The sequence below is a fragment of the Acomys russatus genome, chromosome 10 (genome assembly GCF_903995435.1).
Source record: "Acomys russatus chromosome 10, mAcoRus1.1, whole genome shotgun sequence".
Taxonomy (NCBI): Eukaryota; Metazoa; Chordata; class Mammalia; order Rodentia; family Muridae; genus Acomys; species Acomys russatus.
In genome coordinates this window covers 40,374,967-40,392,345 of record NC_067146.1, presented here as the reverse complement: position 1 = coordinate 40,392,345, position 17,379 = coordinate 40,374,967, and the positions used below count along the sequence as shown (strand labels likewise).

The 17,379-nt window shown below is 39.2% G+C and overlaps 1 protein-coding gene across 1 annotated transcript in view; it reads left to right on the top strand.

Annotated features, from left to right (window-relative positions):
- The window catches only part of Dbf4 (DBF4 zinc finger), a 29,011-nt gene extending 19,158 nt beyond the window's left edge, over positions 1-9,853 (top strand). The window contains exons 10-12 of the mRNA XM_051152038.1: positions 317-431; positions 7,144-7,268; positions 8,741-9,853. Of these exons, the coding sequence (XP_051007995.1) occupies positions 317-431; positions 7,144-7,268; positions 8,741-9,710 (1,210 nt within the window). The 3' untranslated portion in view covers positions 9,711-9,853. The remainder of the gene's footprint in view (positions 1-316; positions 432-7,143; positions 7,269-8,740) is intronic.
- Positions 9,854-17,379: the final 7,526 nt, after the last annotated feature.

The window sequence follows — 17,379 nt, the reverse complement described above, 5'->3', positions numbered from 1 at the left end:
TGGCTACCATTGGATGTAAAGTGAATAAATTCGGTTTTTTGAGACAGGGTTTCTCTTGTTGTCCTGGTGGCCTCAAACTCACAGATCCTCCTGCTCTGCCTCCTAAGTGCTGGGATTAAAGACATGTGCCACCACACCTGGCTAAGTGAATAAATTTTTAAAAATAAATATAAATTAAAAAAAAAGTTTTTGGTGAGACAGAGAAAGACGGATCTCTGTGAGTTCAAGGCTAGCCTGGACTATAATAGTTTAAGATAATAATTTTTAAAAATTTTTCGTTGAGTTTAGCAGTTATTTTTGTTATTTCTATCACTAGAATTAATACAGATGGCGATAAATACGGTGGAACCCCAGTTCAACTCCAGTTGAAGGAAAAGAGAAAAAAAGGATATTGTGAATGTTGCTTGCAGAAATATGAAGATCTCGAAGCTGTAAATGTCTAAATATGGTTTTATGTTTAAGCCTTATTTGTAGTTTGCAACATGACACTTATAAATACACTCTTCAGTAGAAACCTAGCTCTTCTTTGTTTTGTGTTGGGGATGGAATCTGGAGCTCTGCACATTGGAGGCAAGACCATAAGCACTGCTGTGTCTTTAGCCTGAAACACTGGAGAATTTAAGATCCCAAGGAGGGAAAATAATTGGTATTTGTTCAGTAGATATTTATTGAGTATTAGTATATAAGTACAACATAAAAAATAACCAAACATGGAGACGGTGGTAGAGCAGGGCAAGGAGAAACAAAGCAGGAATGGAGGTGCTGCTGTTTATTTAGACTTGGCAAAGACATCCCTAAGTGATATGTAAGTAGAACTAGAGAAAAGTTGAGTAGCCAGACATCTCTACACCAACGGAAATCAGCCAGGGGGATTCCAGACTGGTTGATAGAATCAGAAAGCAGGTTGGGGGCCTATACCAAGCAGTGATGGGGTGGTCAGGCTGTTGAAACACTAAAGATAAGGCTGAGAGGACGTAAACGGTTTTGGAATAAGAGACGATGGATAAGTGAAAAGTTATTATATTTTGGTCTGAGCAATTACAAAAGAAAAGACTTGAAAGGACATATTAGATAAAGGTAGTTTTTAACAGATGGGACTACTGGAATTTGTAGGTTGATAAAATGCAAGGACTGTGGGATCGCTGGCAATCTTGTCTGTGTGCGCTTCGAGTTTGGTGCATAGCAAGTGCTTATTAATCTTAGCAGTTCTCTAATTCCCAAGTGTTGAGTAGTAGATAGATACAGGGGTGCACAGCTCACACCTCTAACTTCAGATACTCAGGAAGTTCAGGCAGGGAGCATTTGGGAGCATAAGCTCTAGGCCAACAGGAACAACTGAAATATAATATAATAGTTAAGAATAAAGCCGGAAAGTGCTGCTTCATTTTAAATTAGAATTTGTTTTGGAACCCAAAATGTATTAATATTAATACCTACCCAGGGATATTGATTTGTTTTGTTTCTACTTACATAATAAAGGAGAAAATACAATTAGTTTAAAATTGCATTGAATCAGACACTAAAGTATCTCAAAAATTTCCCAATTCCTTTTAATTATTTTGAAATTAAAGTTATTGATAGGTTCTGAACTTGTTATTTTGAGAACAGAATAATCTAGAATTATTTCTTAATCTTTGAGGTTCTAATGTATTTAGACATTTTAAGAAGGGTCGGAAAGTTGTCCGCTGGTTGCCACAAAGAAAATGAATTTGTAAAAGTAGATTAAGAATGAAATTTAAGATCATGACTTTGATGTTTGTTTGATTGTTTAATTTAAATTGAAGACATTGAGTTGGGTAGGTCATTCCTGTGATCACAGCACTTTGGAGGCAGAGGATGAAGGGCCTTCAGATTGAGACCAGTTTGGGCTGTATAGTAAGACCTTATCTTTGAAAAGAAACACAGACGAAAGAAAGCCATTATTTTATTACCTTGAGTTTCACAATGATTCATTTCTATTCATGCTAAAAAACTGAGTTAGGAAATACTTTTGAGGACTTAGGAGATGGTTCAGTAAGTGAGGTGCTTATAAAGGAGCAAAGATTGATCCCCAGAACTCACGTAAAAAGCCCTATATGTGGTGGGTGTGCCTTCTTAGTCCCAGTGCCTGGCCAGAGACAGGCTGGTAACTGGGTTTGCTGGTCTGCTGGCTACTTCATTCAGTGAGTGTCGGATAGACAGACCTTAGGATGGCGTGATAGACAAGAGTATCTTCTGGTCTGTACATACGCACACATATTTTTTTTTAATTTTTTTATTATTAATTTATTCTTGTTACATCTCAATGGTTATCCCATCCCTTGTGTCCTCCCATTCTTCCCTCCCTCCCCTTTTCCCCTTATTCCCCTCCCCTATGACTGTTCCTGAGGGGGATTACCTCCCCCTGTATATGCTCATAGGGTATCAAGTCTCTTCTAGGTAACCTGCTGTCCTTCCTCTGAGTGCCACCAGGTCTCCCCCTCCAGGGGACATGGTCAAATGTGAGGCACCAGAGTACGTGAGAAAGTCATATCCCACTCTCCACTCAAGTGTGGAGAATGTTCTGACCATTGGCTAGATCTGGGTAGGGGTTTAAAGTTTACTGCCTGTATTGTTCTTGGCTGGTGCCTTAGTTTGAGCGGGACCCCTGGGCCCAAATCTGCCTATCATAATGTTCTACTTGTAGGTTTCTAGGACCCTCTGGATCCTTCTACTTTGCTATTCTCCCATGCTTCTCTCATTTAGAGTCCCAATAGGATGTCCTCCCCTCTGTCCCAGTGTCCTGGTAAGTGAAGGCTTTCGTGGGACATGCCCCTTGGGCTAGTATGCAGATATAAGTGAGTATATACCATTTGATTCTTTCTGCTTCTGGGTTAACTCACTCATTATCATTTCTAGCTCAATCCATTTATCCACAAATTTCGGGAATTCCTTGTTTTTAATAGCTGAGTAGTATTCCATAGTGTATATGTACCACAGTTTCTTTATCCATTCTTCTACTGAGGGACACTTAGGCTGTTTCCATGATCTGGCTATTATGAATAAGGCTGCTATGAACATGGTTGAGCAAATTTTCTTGTTGTGTGCTGGAGCATCTTCTGGGTATATTCCAAGGAGTGGAATAGCTGGGTCTTGAGGAAGCCCTATTCCCAGTTTTCTGAGATAGCACCAGATAGATTTCCAAAGTGGCTGTACTAGTTTGCATTCCCACCAGCAATGAGGGAGTGTTCCTCTCTCTCCACATCCTCGCCAGCATGTGGTGTCGCTTGAGTTTTTGATCTTAGCCATTCTGATGGGTGTAAGATGGAATCTCAGAGTTGTTTTGATTTGCATTTCCCTGATGACTAAGGAGGTCGAGCATTTCTTTAAGTGTTTCTCAGCCATTTGATATTCCTCTGTTGAGAATTCTCTGTTTAGTTCCAAGCCCCATTTCTCAATTGGGTTATTTGGTTTGGTGGTGTTTAATTTCTTGAGTTCTTTATATATTTTGGATATTAGACCTTTGTCAGATGTAGGGTTGGTGAAGATCTTTTCCCATTCTGTAGGCTGTCGCTTTGTTCTCCTGACAGTGTCTCCAGCCTTACAGAAGCTTCTCAGCCTCATGAGGTCCCATTTATTAATTGTTGACATTAAGGACTGGGCTGTTGGTGTTCTGTTCAGGAAATTGTCTCCTGTGCCAATATGTTCCAGGCTCTTCCCCACTTTTTCTTCTAAGTGACTTAGTGTCTCTGGTTTTATGTTGAGGTCTTTAATCTACTTGGATTTGAGTTTTGTGCAAGGTGACAAGTATGGGTCCAGTTGCATTTTTTTACACATAGACCTCCAGTTAGACCAGCACCATTTGTTGAAGATGCTATCCTTTTTCCATTGAATGGAATTGGCTTCTTTGTCGAAAATCAAGTGACCATATGTGTGTGGATTCATATCTGGGTCTTCGATTCGATTCCACTGATCAACCAGCCTGTTGCTGTGCCAGTACCAAGCTGTTTTAATTACTATTGCTTTATAGTACAGTTTGAGATCAGGTATGGAGATTCCTCCTGAGGATCTTTTATTGTATAAGATTGTTTTAGCTATTCCGGGTTTTTTGTTTTTCCATATGAAGTTCAGAATTGAACTTTCAATGTCATTAAAAAATTGTGTAGGTATTTTGATAGGGATTGCATTGAATCTGTAGATTGCTGTTGGTAGGATGGCCATTATTACTATGTTAATTCTCCTGATCCATGAGCAAGGAAGATCATTCCATCTTCTCAGGTCGTCTTCAATCTCTTTCTTCAGAGTTTTGAAATTTTTTTCAAACAAGTCCTTCACTTGCTTAGTTAGAGTGACTCCTAGATATTTTATATTGCTTGTGGCTAATGACGCACACATATTTTTGAGTAATGTAGGTAAAGTAGACATTCCCCACTTGTTCTGCCTTGTATACTGGCATAGGAAATAACTTTATGTGCATTTGCAAGTATGGCGGATTATTTTTTTACTTCATAAAATAAATTTTATTATTTAAAGAAAAACTATGCAAATAAATATAAACATCATACATCAGAATTAACCAAACTCAAAGTTTATATATGTCAGTGAAATTCTGTTAAATTAAGCATTTGGAATGAAAATTGTGGGGCTTCATACGAAATTATATACTTTCAGAACCAAATATCTTTTAGGTATTTATCCACCAAATAGATGAAGTTAGAATGTATAATTTTACGTAAGGTCATAGAGTCTCACAAAGAAAAAAAAAAAAAAGAAGCCTATATGTTCTTTCCACATGAGGAATTTAGCCATTAATACGTGCATTTGTGAGAAGAAATGTGAATACAGTATAACATGTTGAAAATAAAAAGATGAGGAAGAACTGAATGTGGGTAATGGGTTCTGAGTTATGAATCAGGATATAAAGCTAATTGCCTTTGTCGCTTTAACTCTAGCTAGCATGGAGGATATTCAAGTTAAATGGAGTAAAAAGTACAGTGGTAGTAAATGATGAGAAAGGGATTGGGCACGCAGCTCAGTGGTAAAGCAGAGGCTTTACCTGTGACATGCTGGGTTTAGTTCCCGTATGTAAAAATAAAAGTACGTAACTAAGACTGCTTGGCTTACCGTGTTAGGGAAGACACAGACCACTGAGATATTTAGATTAATCCCTTAGTAATGAAAACCAACTAAGTGGGTGTAGAGAAAAACTACATAAAATTGGAGTTTCACTTGTTAACAAATGCTTCTTTTTCCTTCCCAGAATGTAAGTGACCTCCATCTGAACTTTAAAAATGTGATATTTATTATAGATATTTGTTAATTTTGTTTGTATGCACAGGGAGGGTTTCCCTGTGCAACCCTGGGAGGGCCTCAAACTCTGATCCATCTGCCTTTGCCTCCCCAATGCTGGGTTTAAAGGCATGTGCCACCTCACACAACTATAGGCTCTAAATATAATATCCTGAGTCTACTGACAAGACAAATGGTAGAATTAGCCTGGCGAGCTCAGAAGGAACTTTGTCTTTATTTTATGTGGCAGGGTCTCACTGTGTAGCCGTGGCTGGCCTGGAACTCATGTAGACAGGCACTGCTCCAATTCACTGCTCTAGCTGCCTCTGCTTCCTGAGTACAACCATGCACAGCTTACTTTTCCTTTTAATCACTTACGATTGAGAAATACTTATCTTTCAAGAACTGTAGTTACAGCTGATTGTGTGCTACTAGATTTGGCTACTGGTAACCAACTTCAAGTCTTGAAGAGCATTAGGTGCTCTTAAATACTGAGCCAACTCTCTAGTTCTCTAGTTTGTTCTTAAACTCTTATCTTTTAGACTCTTGTAGGTTTTAAATGCTTGTATATTAAGTTGAAAAACTTCATTTAATTCTAGTAGCCCTGCCTTGATAATTACTACCTGTAGCAGTAGATGGTAATATGTTTTATAAAATATTAGTATGTTACTGAATGTTAAGAGTAGTTCTTAACTTTGTCTCTGTCTTAAGAAAGTGTCTTTTTAAAGATAATTTTTAGGTTAAAGTATAAAATAAATCATTGCCGTCATCCCCCGCCCATCCCAATTACTGCCTCTTGTTTTTGTTTTTGTTTTTTTGTTTTGTTTTTGTTTGTTTTTTTTTTTGCAGGGGGTAGGGTTCAAGACGGTTTCTCTGTGTAGCCTTATCTGTCCTAGACTCACTTTGTAGACTAGGCTGGCCTCAAACTCACAGCGATCTGCCTGCCTCTGCCTCCCAAGTGCTGGAATTAAAGGTGTGTGCCATCACCGCCCGGCCAATGACGGGCTCTTGCTGTCTCAGATTCATGGGCTCTTTTTTTAAAAATTTGTTGACATGATTTCCTCGGCCCATAAAATGTTACTTGTATATGTATGATATCGGGCTGACCAGTTTGTGTATGAAAATCAATTGGTGTGTTCTTCCCTGGAGACACCTATTTCTTCCACCCTCATCATTTCTTAATGGCCCCTGAGGTTCTTATTCAGCTCTTGGTTAGACAGCCATCTTTGAGACTTTCTTTGTAAGTGTGTTTTCCCTGTCACTTCTAGGAGATAGTGTCTCACAGCAGACCTGTTCCTCTGGCTCTTACACTCTTTAGACCTCCTCTTCTGTGATGTTCCCTGGGCCTTGGCTGCAGGAATTGCGCTGTAGATTCTATTCCCTAGGGCTGGGCGCCATGCAATCACTTATTCTCTGTATTTTCAGTTTATGGCTTTTTCGGTCTCCTCCATCTGTTACAAAGAGAAGCTTCTTTGATGGGGGATGAGAGATACACTTACCTATGGGTATAAAGAAAAATATTTAGAATGGAGTCAGTAATTATACTGGTTTAGTGTAATGGCAGTAGTAACCCCAGCTGGCTTGGAACTCACAATCACAGGGTGGCCTGAAGTTTGAGGCTGTCCTCCCCACCTTTGCCTCCCGAGTACACTGATTATACACATGAGCCACAGTGCCTGCTAAATGTAGTTTTTACTATATTCGATGTCAAAGAGTCATATAAATATACATATACATTTATTTATATAAATATGTATATATATTTTTTATATGTGATATATGTATATCATACATTTAATGAGAGGTTGTTTATTTGGTTTGGTATTACTTGATTTTGGTTTAATTGGTATAATTATTGGATGCAACTTTAAGATTTTTGTTGTTGTTTTGTTTTAGCACCTTCTCAGTGAGAAACACAAAAACTTTGCACAGAGTAACCACTATCAAGTTGTTGATGATATTGTATCTAATTTAGTTTTTGATTTTGTGGAATATGAAAGAGACACACCTAAAAAGAAAAGGTAATTAATTTGTCAAAGTTCTGCATAGAGTGTTAAGCTATTTTATGACACTAAAAATTTATGACACTAAAAATTAATGTTTGTCTGTTTTTGAAGGAACATGGTTTTTTTTTTTAATATGACATAAATATGGTTTAGAACCAATACCTTCTTCCCTTTTTTCCCCCTGCTACCAAAGGTACTTAGTCTCCCTCTGACATGGTTTTGTAAGGGAGCTCACAATTTTTTCTATTAAGGTCAGTATAGACTTGATAATAGGTTTTGTGAACCGAAAGAGCTCAGTGGCCTATGATCAGCTTTGCTACTGAACAGTCAGCATGGCTATGTTGCAGCAAAGCATTTCTTAGGAAAATAAAGTGAAGGCCAGATATACCAGCAAGCAGTGTTGGCAACCTCTGGTGTTGAACCATGAAGCTTACTATTTACTCAGACTAAAATGTTGATTAGAAAGGCTTTTATATGGATGTACAGTGGAGTTGATAATTTGGTTATCTATTTTTGTTCTACTCTTCAGGCATAAAGATTAGAGATGTGATAGCAAAACACAGCTTCTGAGACTTGAGTAGGGGTGCTCTGTGTTTAGAGCCTAATCTCGGTGAGCCCCTAGTTATTCCCTAAACATTTTATCAGTACATCTTTATTTCTTGTCAGCCCATGAACATCTCAAGTTACAGTTGGATTAGAGTCACAGGTTTTTTTATGACCCATTTTTTAAAAGGGATTCTGTTCTCTATTTTGAGTTTGCTTTGCTTTTTAGGAGTCACACCTAGGGCCTCACTGATTAGGCACAAAAGGAATCTTAAAATATAAACAAAATGTGTAAGTGAAGGAAACCATTCTGGTTGGAGAGACAGGCGAATTGTATATTGTTACTGTTCTTGTGATACAAAATGTAACTGGTGACCTGTTAATTTGTCATGCATTTGCACATACATAATTTAGGATTGTGCAAGACAAAATAATATCCCAAGGATACTACAGTTCTTTCTACATGAAGAGTCAACTCTGTGTGAAATTGAAAGGTTGCTTTGTAATGTTTATGAATATAAATGTCTATTTCACTTCTCCAGGAAATACTTTTCTGTTGATTTAAAACCTAAAACAAAACCCAAAAGACTAGTAAAATGTACATTACTATAAACCAAAGCACTGAAGTGCTGATATTTTTTCAGGGTAATAACAAAATCAGGGTCAGATACAGGTACTGTCATCTCCCTTTGGTTTATATAATTCATGTTACTTTATTGTTTTGTAATTAGTTTAAAGCTCAGGTTATCTCAGGGAGGGAGAAGGATGACTGGGAAGACAGTACACAAACACTAGAGTTTTCAGCTGTATGTGGGTAATTTCTTTTTTACTTCAAAACGTCTAAAGTAAATGTTAAGATTTCTGTGTTAGTGTTCTTAAATTGGTTTCTTAACTCATAGTTTTACTAATTTCTACCTTCTGGTCTTTCTTATTTCTTCATAAAGAGTAAGGTACAGTGCTGGATCCCTTTCTCCTGTTTCTGTAAGTGTCCTAAGAAGCACTGAAGCAAAGGAGAAGCTCCCCTTGCTTTCCCCCATTTCCCAGAAGGACAGGGCAGAAAGCAGTGGGCAACTGCCCGAGCAGAGTTTTCACTATGAAGAAGCCCGGAAACCTGAACGAAAGCTTATGTTTGCTTCAGAACCCATGTCCTACTCTTCAGCTGGATTGAAAGGATGTGATGAGAAAGCAGTGAGCATGTTAAATGCAAGTGAACCTGACAGAAAACCGAATTTTACACAGCTACCTCCACATAAAAATAAACAGGAAAGAATTGTTGATGTTTTTGAACACAAATTCACTATAAATAGAAATGATGTCGAACAGAGGATAGGTGCCACTCCGGGTGTGCCACAGTCATGTGTACTAGATTCCTATCTCAGTATGGAAAACAGTCCACCCCAACCAAAATTAACAGCAGATGTTACACATTTTTCAACAAAAGATCTGCAAGAAAAGGACCTTCATTTTGTGTTTGGTCATGATTCTGACCTGGTGACATTAAATACATCAAAAGAACATCCAGCAGTGAAGGCTAGAACTCCATCCTGTAGTCCTCAGGAACCTGATAAATGTGACACTGAGACTATGGATAATTTGCCTTGTGGTAAGATCCAGCGGAAAGTGAGAATACTACTAGGGCAAAAGAAGAAATACAAGGAACCACAGGCTGAATTGGGTGAAAAAAGAACTGAGTATCTGCCTGTACATGAAGACAGAACTTGTGGGTCACCTGTACAGTCTCTACTGGACCTCTTTCAGACAAGTGGAGAGAAATCAGAATTTTTAGGCTTTACAAGCTATACTGAAAACAGTGGGATATGTGATGTTTTAGATATTTGGGGGGAAGAAAATTCAAGTAGTCTGCTATCAACATTTTTCTCTTCTCCTTCAACTTCTACATTCGTTGGATTTTAGTATTTAATGTGCTTTCCAGAAATGACAGTTATATTCCTAAATTTTTATTAATACATATATAATTCTTAGGAGTTGTAGGAAGTTTGTTTTGGTTTTACCAATTTCGTTTATAGAGTCATCTGTAAATATTAAGATGTTTGTAATTTTTTACAGAATTGAATAGCTGTTACAAATTAGACAATAAAGTCTTGATTTATTTTATATATGGTTGTAATTGTTTGATGTGTTACAATGAATATCATTTGCTTTATCACTGAAAATAATTGCAAGTGAGATTTTTGTTTGTTTTTTCAAGATAGGGTCTCTCTGTAGTCTTGGCTATCCTGGACTCACTTTGTAGACCAGGCTGGTCTCAAACTCACAGCAATCTGCCTGCCTCTGCCTCCTGAGTGGCAGGATTAAAGGTGTGTGCCACCACACACAGCTGCTTGCAAGTGAGATTTTAAACATATCAAAATTAAACACTATATATTATGTACTGTTAACCATTGCCCGTTAGCATAGATTTCCATGATCAACGTGTTACTGCTTAAGAAAATTTTAAGGTAAAAAGGGGGAAATGTACTAATTGGTATATTTGGATTCTACGAGTTACTAGAAACATTCACCCTAGACACAGATCCTGCTGGATTCTGCCAGGAATCTGACACTGCAAACTTTATTGTAGGGCTCAAAACAATCTGAAAAACCATAAAGAAGAACTTAATTAATTGAATAAATTGAGAATTATTTCTTCAAAAATGGCTTCTTGTTTGGTACTAGTTGATAAAGATGTAGTAAGTTGTTGGAATTGTTTTGAAATGCACAGGAGGAACAACATGATCTGGCACCTAACTATAAAGTCATTTGGAACAGGGAAATTTTGTTTTTTTTTTTTTTGTTTTTTTTTTTTAATCTTTTTTTTATTAATTTATTCATATTACATCTCGATTGTTAGCCCTTCCCCTGTTTCCTCCCATTCTTCCCTCCCTCCCATTTCTCCCCTTCTCCCCTCCCCTATGTCCGTGACCGAGGGAGACCTCCTCCCCCTATATATGCTCTCAGAATATCAAGTCTCTTCTTGGTAACTAGCTATCCTTCCTCTGAGTGCCACCAGGTCTCCCCATCTGGGGGACATGGTCAGAAAAGGGGCACCAGGGTTCGTGTGAGAGTCAGATCTCACTCTCCACTCAACGGTGGAGAGTATCATGTTTGTCGGCTAGGTCTTGGTAGGGGTTCGAAGCTTACTGCCTGTATTCTCCTTGGCTGGTGCCTTAGTTTGAGGAGGACCCCAGGATCCAGATCTGCCTGTCAGAAAGTTCTTCTTGTAGGTTTCCAGGACCCTTTGGGTCCTACTATTTCCTCTTTCTTCCATGCTACTCTTGCCTAAGGTCTCAATCGAATATCCTCTCCTCTGACCCACTTTCTTGGTAAGTAAAGATTTTCATGGTACGTATCCCTTGGACTAGTGTTTTGATATAAGTGAGTATATACCGTTTGTCTCTTTTTGCTTCTGGGTGAACTCACTCATTGTGATAATTTCTAGATCAATCCATTTGTCCACAAATTTCGGGAATTCCTCGTTTTTAATAGCTGAGTAGTATTCCATCGTGTAAATATACCACAGTTTCTTAGTCCATTCTTCTACTGAGGGACACTTAGGCTGTTTCCATGTTCTGGCTATTATGTATATAGCAGCTATGAACATGGTTGAGCATATGTCCCTGTTGTGTGGTAGGGCATTTTCTGGGTATATTCCAAGGAGTGGGATAGCTGGGTCTTGAGGAAGCCCTATTCCCATTTTTCTGAGAAAGCGCCAGATAGCTTTCCAAAGTGGTTGTACTAGTTTGCATTCCCACCAGCAATGAAGGAGTGTTCCTCTCTCTCCACATCCTCGCCAACATGTGGTATCATTTGAGTTTTTGATCTTAGCCATTCTGATGGGTGTAAGATGGAATCTCAGAGTTGTTTTGATTTGCATTTCTCTGATGACTAACGAGGACGAGCATTTCTTTAAGTGTTTCTCGGCCATTTGATACTCCTCTGTTGAGAATTCTCTCTTCAGTTCCAAGCCCCATTTCGCAACTGGGTTGTTTGGTTTTGTGGTGTGTAATTTCTTGAGTTCTTTATATATTTTGGACATTAAACCTTTGTCAGATGAAGGGTTGGTGAAGATCTTTTCCCATTCTGTAGGCTGTCGCTTTGTTCTCTTGACAGTGTCTCCTGCCTTACAGAAGCTTCTCAGCCTCATGAGGTCCCATTTATTAATTGTTGACATTAAGGCCTGGGCTGTTGGTGTACTGTTCAGGAAGTTGTTTCCTGTGCCTATGTGTCCCAGGCTCTTCCCTACTTTTTCCTCTAACTGAATTAATGTCTCTGGTTTTAAGTTGAGGTCTTTAATCCACTTGGACTTGAGTTTTGTGCATGGTGACAAATAAGGGTCTAATTACATTTTTCTACATGTAGACATCCAGTTAGACCAGCACCATTTGTTGAAGATGCTATCCTTTTTCCATTGAATAGATTTGGCTTCTTTGTCAAAAATCAAGTGAGCAAATGTGTGTAGATTCATCTCTGGGTCTTCAATTCGATTCCATTGATCCACCAGTCTATTGCTTTGTCAGTACCATGCTGTTTTAATTACTGTTGCTCTGTAGTACAGCTTGAGATCAGGTATGGAGATTCCTCCAAAGGATCTTTTGTTGTATAGGATTGTTTTTGCTATTCTGGGTTTTTTATTTTTCCATATGAATTTGAGAATTGATCTTTCAATATCTTCAAAGTATTTTGTAGGTATTTTGATAGGGATTGCGTTGAATCTGTAAATTGCTTTTGGTAAGATGGCCATTTTTACTATGTTGATTCTCCCGATCCACGAACAAGGTAAATCCCTCCATCTTCTCATGTCATCTTCAATCTCTTTCTTCAGAGGTTTGAAGTTTTTTTCGAATAAGTCCTTCACTTGCTTGGTTCGAGTTACTCCTAGATATTTTATATTGTTTGTGGCTATCGTGAAGGGAATAGTTTTCCTAATTTCTTCCTCTGCCTGTTTGTCATTTGTATACAGAAAAGCTACTGACTTTTTTGAGTTTATTTTGTATCCTGCCAATTTGCTGAAGGTGTTTATCAGCTGTAGGAGTTCTCTGGTGGAATTTTGCGGGTCACTTATATACACTATCATATCATCTGCAAATAAGGATAATTTGACTTCTTCCTTTCCCATTTGGATCCCCTTGATCTCCTTTTGCTGTCTTATTGCTCTGGTAGAACTTCAAGAACTATATTGAAGAGATAAGGGGACAAGGGGCAGCCTTGTCTGGTTCCCGATTTTAGAGGAATTTCCTTGAGTATCTCTCCATTTAATTTAATGTTGGCTGTTGGTTTGCTGTATATGGCCTTTATTATGGAACAGGGAAATTTTAAATGTAAGATGAATTTCTTCTTTTACCTTTGAGTGTGCTTGTATAGGAATGAAACATTTACCACTAAGGACACTTTTTCATGGCCCGAAGGATGGTGCTATTAACTACTGCATAAATATACAGTGTCACTAAAAGTTGGTTATCAGTGTTCACTTAAAATGTTTGGTTACATTTATTTGTTCATGTGTGTATGGGGGTGTCGTTCACGGGCCATGACATGGTTGTGGAGGTCAGAGGACAAACCATGGCAATCAGTTTCTTTCCTGCCGTGTAGGCATCCTGGAGCTCACACTCTGGTTGTCAGGTTTGATGGCAGGCTCCTTTTGCCTTCTGAGCCATCTCATTTTGAAACTAAGGCAAAACTAAAACAAATTTGGGGGCGGCAAAGAAGTACCCCTGCAGATACTTTCAGTAATGCTGCCACTCTTATTTTAAAGCATCATGCAGCAAATAATTACTTGAGAATATAACAATCTTGAAACTTGAAAAATTGTATTTAGGCTCTTTTTATCTTCATGTTTCCAGATGGTTTTGTATTATTTTGCCTTAGTTATGTTTATTAAAAGCTGGACACTTGAATATTTTTAAATTTTAGTTTGACAAGATTTCAATTTCAATACTACAAACACTGGATATTTAGAACATCTCTAAGATCTTCCTAATGAGTACTGGGCCTTAAAGTTTAAATGTTCCATTACTGAAAACAAGACGATGAGTAGTAGGGCAACTAGAGCGAGCCATGTGGTTTGCTTGGGTTGGGCTGTGTGTGGAAGGCACTCAGATCCGGCCACTGAAGCAAGTAGAAGTGTAGTCTGTTCTGTACCTAGGCCATGATGACACATCACATGGAGGAAGGACTTTAATTTTAACTAACACTTAGTCAAGTTTTCCTCCTTCCCTCTGGTTTCTAGATTTGCAGCTTTACATCTTAAATGTGACAAAGTGCCAGTAAAGGAGAATATTCAGTTATCCTTAAGCAGGGTAGATTGCTAAGTCAGTTTGCTTAGTAAAGAGCAACATGGCTTCATTTTAAAAGTCTTATTTAATATTGCTTGAGAAATCAGTTTATTTCAAGCTTTGCTTTTTAGAGTTGTCAGTTCAATCAAAACCATATATAGATATATAGATATATGGATGGTATATATATATACCTTGATTTATAACAGAACTGCATTGATTCTCTTTGCTAAGTTGCAACACTAATCTTTCAGTTTTATTCCTCAGGTCAAATTTTCATTGATAATAAGGGAGTTTCAATATTCCTGAGTACATTTTTTTTTTTTTTGAGCATGAGTCTTAGAAAGTTTTGAACAAAAAGTTCTATTGTCAAGTGTGAGAATTCTTATAATGACTTAAAAACTTTATCGTTTCCAGTAATAAGTTCAACAAAAGAAATGTTTCGGAGCCGGGCGTGGTGGCACACGCCTTTGATCCCAGCACTCGGGAGGCAGAGGCAGGCGGATTGCTGTGAGTTCGAAGCCAGCCTGGTCTACAAAGTGAATCTAGGATGGCCAAGGCAAGGCTACACAGAGAAACCCTGTCTCGAAAAACAAAAAAACAAAAACAAAAAAAATGTTTCCGAAATTCTTTTAGTGATATTATTACCTTTTCAGAATCAGCTCTTTGCCTATTACCAAGTCTCTGTGCTGGTTAGTTTGTATCTCTTGGGAGGGAGAACCTTATTTTGGATGGTAGGCTAACAATGGGAGGGTTTTGTGTAGTTGTTTGCTGGGGCTTCCAGGAGAGGACAAGACCTGAAGCAGGGTGGATGTAAGAGCGGCAGTTGAGGATGGAGGCAGGGAGAGTGACTGGCAGGCAGAGTGCTGGCATCTGTGGTCTCCCAGAGTCTGCAGCACACTTGTCCACGCCTTTCTGGCTTTTAGTCTCCATTGCGAAGCCAGGTGCAATTCTAATAGGTATGCCTTTGTATGTTACTTGGCCTTTTCCCTTCCAGCTTTTCATATTCTTCCTTTGTTCTGTCCATTTAGTGTTTTGATTATTGTGTGGTGAGGGGGCTTTCTTTTCTGGTCTAATCTATTTGGTGTTCTGTAAGCCTATTTTAGGCATCTTTTACACAATGTACCTTTACAGGAATGTTCTCTAAATTAGGAACTTTTTCTTCTATAATTTTGTTGGGTCTTTGAGCTGAGGTTTTGTTTTTCTGTTTCTGTTTTTAAGGGCTTGTTATAGTAAAGTAGCTGGGCTCTGGTGGTGCCATACTGTCCTGGCTGTTGCTGATTGTGTTCTTACACTGGCATCTAGGAAGCTGGGTTTGGGATGATTTAGGTCTAGGTGCCGATTTCTGGGTTTGCCTTTGTTGGGTTGGTGTTTCATTCCTTGGTTTCTGTTTCTTCTCTGGTCTTACTGGCTGGTGTGGCCTATGGTTGAGCATGGGGTCTCTGCTAGAGTTAGGGACTGGAACACAGTGACAAGAATTGTTGCACATGCACACGGGAGGCAGAGGCAGGCGGATCGCTGTGAGTTCGAGGCCAGCCTGGTCTACAAAGTGAGTCCAGGATGGCCAAGGCTACACAGAGAAACCCTGTCTCGAAAAACCAAAAAAAAAGAATTGTTGCACACTCACGAAAACCCAACCCTCTCCCTTTTTTCCTGTCTTCTTCTTGTTCTTTATTTCTTTTTTTTTCTGTTTTAAAGCCAGAGGGCTAGTAAGAAGGTACTTGCTGCTAAGCCTCAACACCGGAGTTTGGATTTGTTTTGTTTTGTTTTTCTGATGCAGGGTTTCTCTGTGTAGTTTTGGCTGTACTGGAAATCTCTCTGTAGACCAATCTGGCCTTGAACTCAGAGATCTGCACACCTCTGCCTCCCAAGTGTTGGAATTAAAACTATGTGCCACCACTACCAGGCTCTCCTGTCATTTTCAATGATCCACCTGAATATAATTAACATTACCACCTCTGTATAGTTAAGATAACACTGACATTAGTTTCTTCCTCACCCACCACCAGTGCTTCACACTAAGATATTAGTTTTCATTTATCATCTCCACTAATACGTAGAGACAGTTTAAGTGATACATACTACTTAGCTTTTTTTTTCTATAGAGGAGTTCCTACCCTAGACCCAATATGAAGGTTGCATTTCTCTCCTAATAATACATCCATGGATAAATCAAAGAGCATAAAATTCCCTGTGAGCTCAAGGACTCTACTTAACTGCTCCTGTGTGTCCCCATTATTCAGATGCTTCCGACGCCAGGCTTCCTTGGTGATTCAGACCATGCCCAGCCAGTACTGGGCATCCTCGTCTCCCCAGCGCACCGTTAATCAAGTTGAGGGAGAGATGTGTCTCTTAGGATGGAGTCACTATATTCATTTGAACTGTACTGTGGGGCCTGCTGCCAGTGATACGGCCACAAGGGGGGAAAAATGCTTTATGGAAAGCTGTTTTTAAAAAGTGGACTCAAAAATTTGGGAAAAAAGATGGCAGAACAGAGCCCTCTTAGGGAAGAAAACTATACCTTTTGGCTACTCTGCACTTTGTCTCAGCCCACAGGCTGCAAGCACAGAGATCTTGCTGACCTGGATCTCCAGAAGAAACATGCCATTACTGGATAAAGTTGGTCGTAGGCCAGCAGGCCAGACTCCAACGTGGGGCAGTGGTGCTGCCTGTAGGCTACAAGCGTGAAAGTCCAGCCCTGGAGCCTTGGTGGCCCAGACAGGAGAGCAGCAGCCAGGAGCTCACATGGAACCTGCCCTGCCTAGCCGCAGCATCACCCTGATTCTAGGCAACTAGTGTAGGTGATGGTCCCATATTTATGGTGCTTCAGAAACCAGACGCCTTGTTTCAGACCAACAACTCTGTAGCCATGACTATTTGGATGCTCCAAATGTTCCAATCTTGTTAAAGGCCTAAAAAGGAAGCCATCAAAGAGAACTCTTAAAAACTATGATAAGGATGCTGAGGTCCAGCTCTCCACACCTGGTGGCTTCCGGTTGGGTGTGGGTGGGGAAGGACTCAGTTTTCTTTAAAAGGCTGGCTATCACCTGGAGTTTGACCATGCTTTAGTAGACGGCTAACACAATTGGACTTTTCCCTGCCTTTTTCCTTCCTTTTATTTGGCAGTGGGTCACAAGGGTGTGTATGAGGTTGGGGGGAGTGGACCTGTGAGGACTGATTAGGGTGCATTATGTGAAATTCCCCAATAAATCAATAAAAATATGCTGGAGAAAAGAAAGAGAAAGCAACAAGAATCTATCCTCAGATAAAAATGCAATTAAGCCATTAAGAAATACCCAGAAACCTCCTAG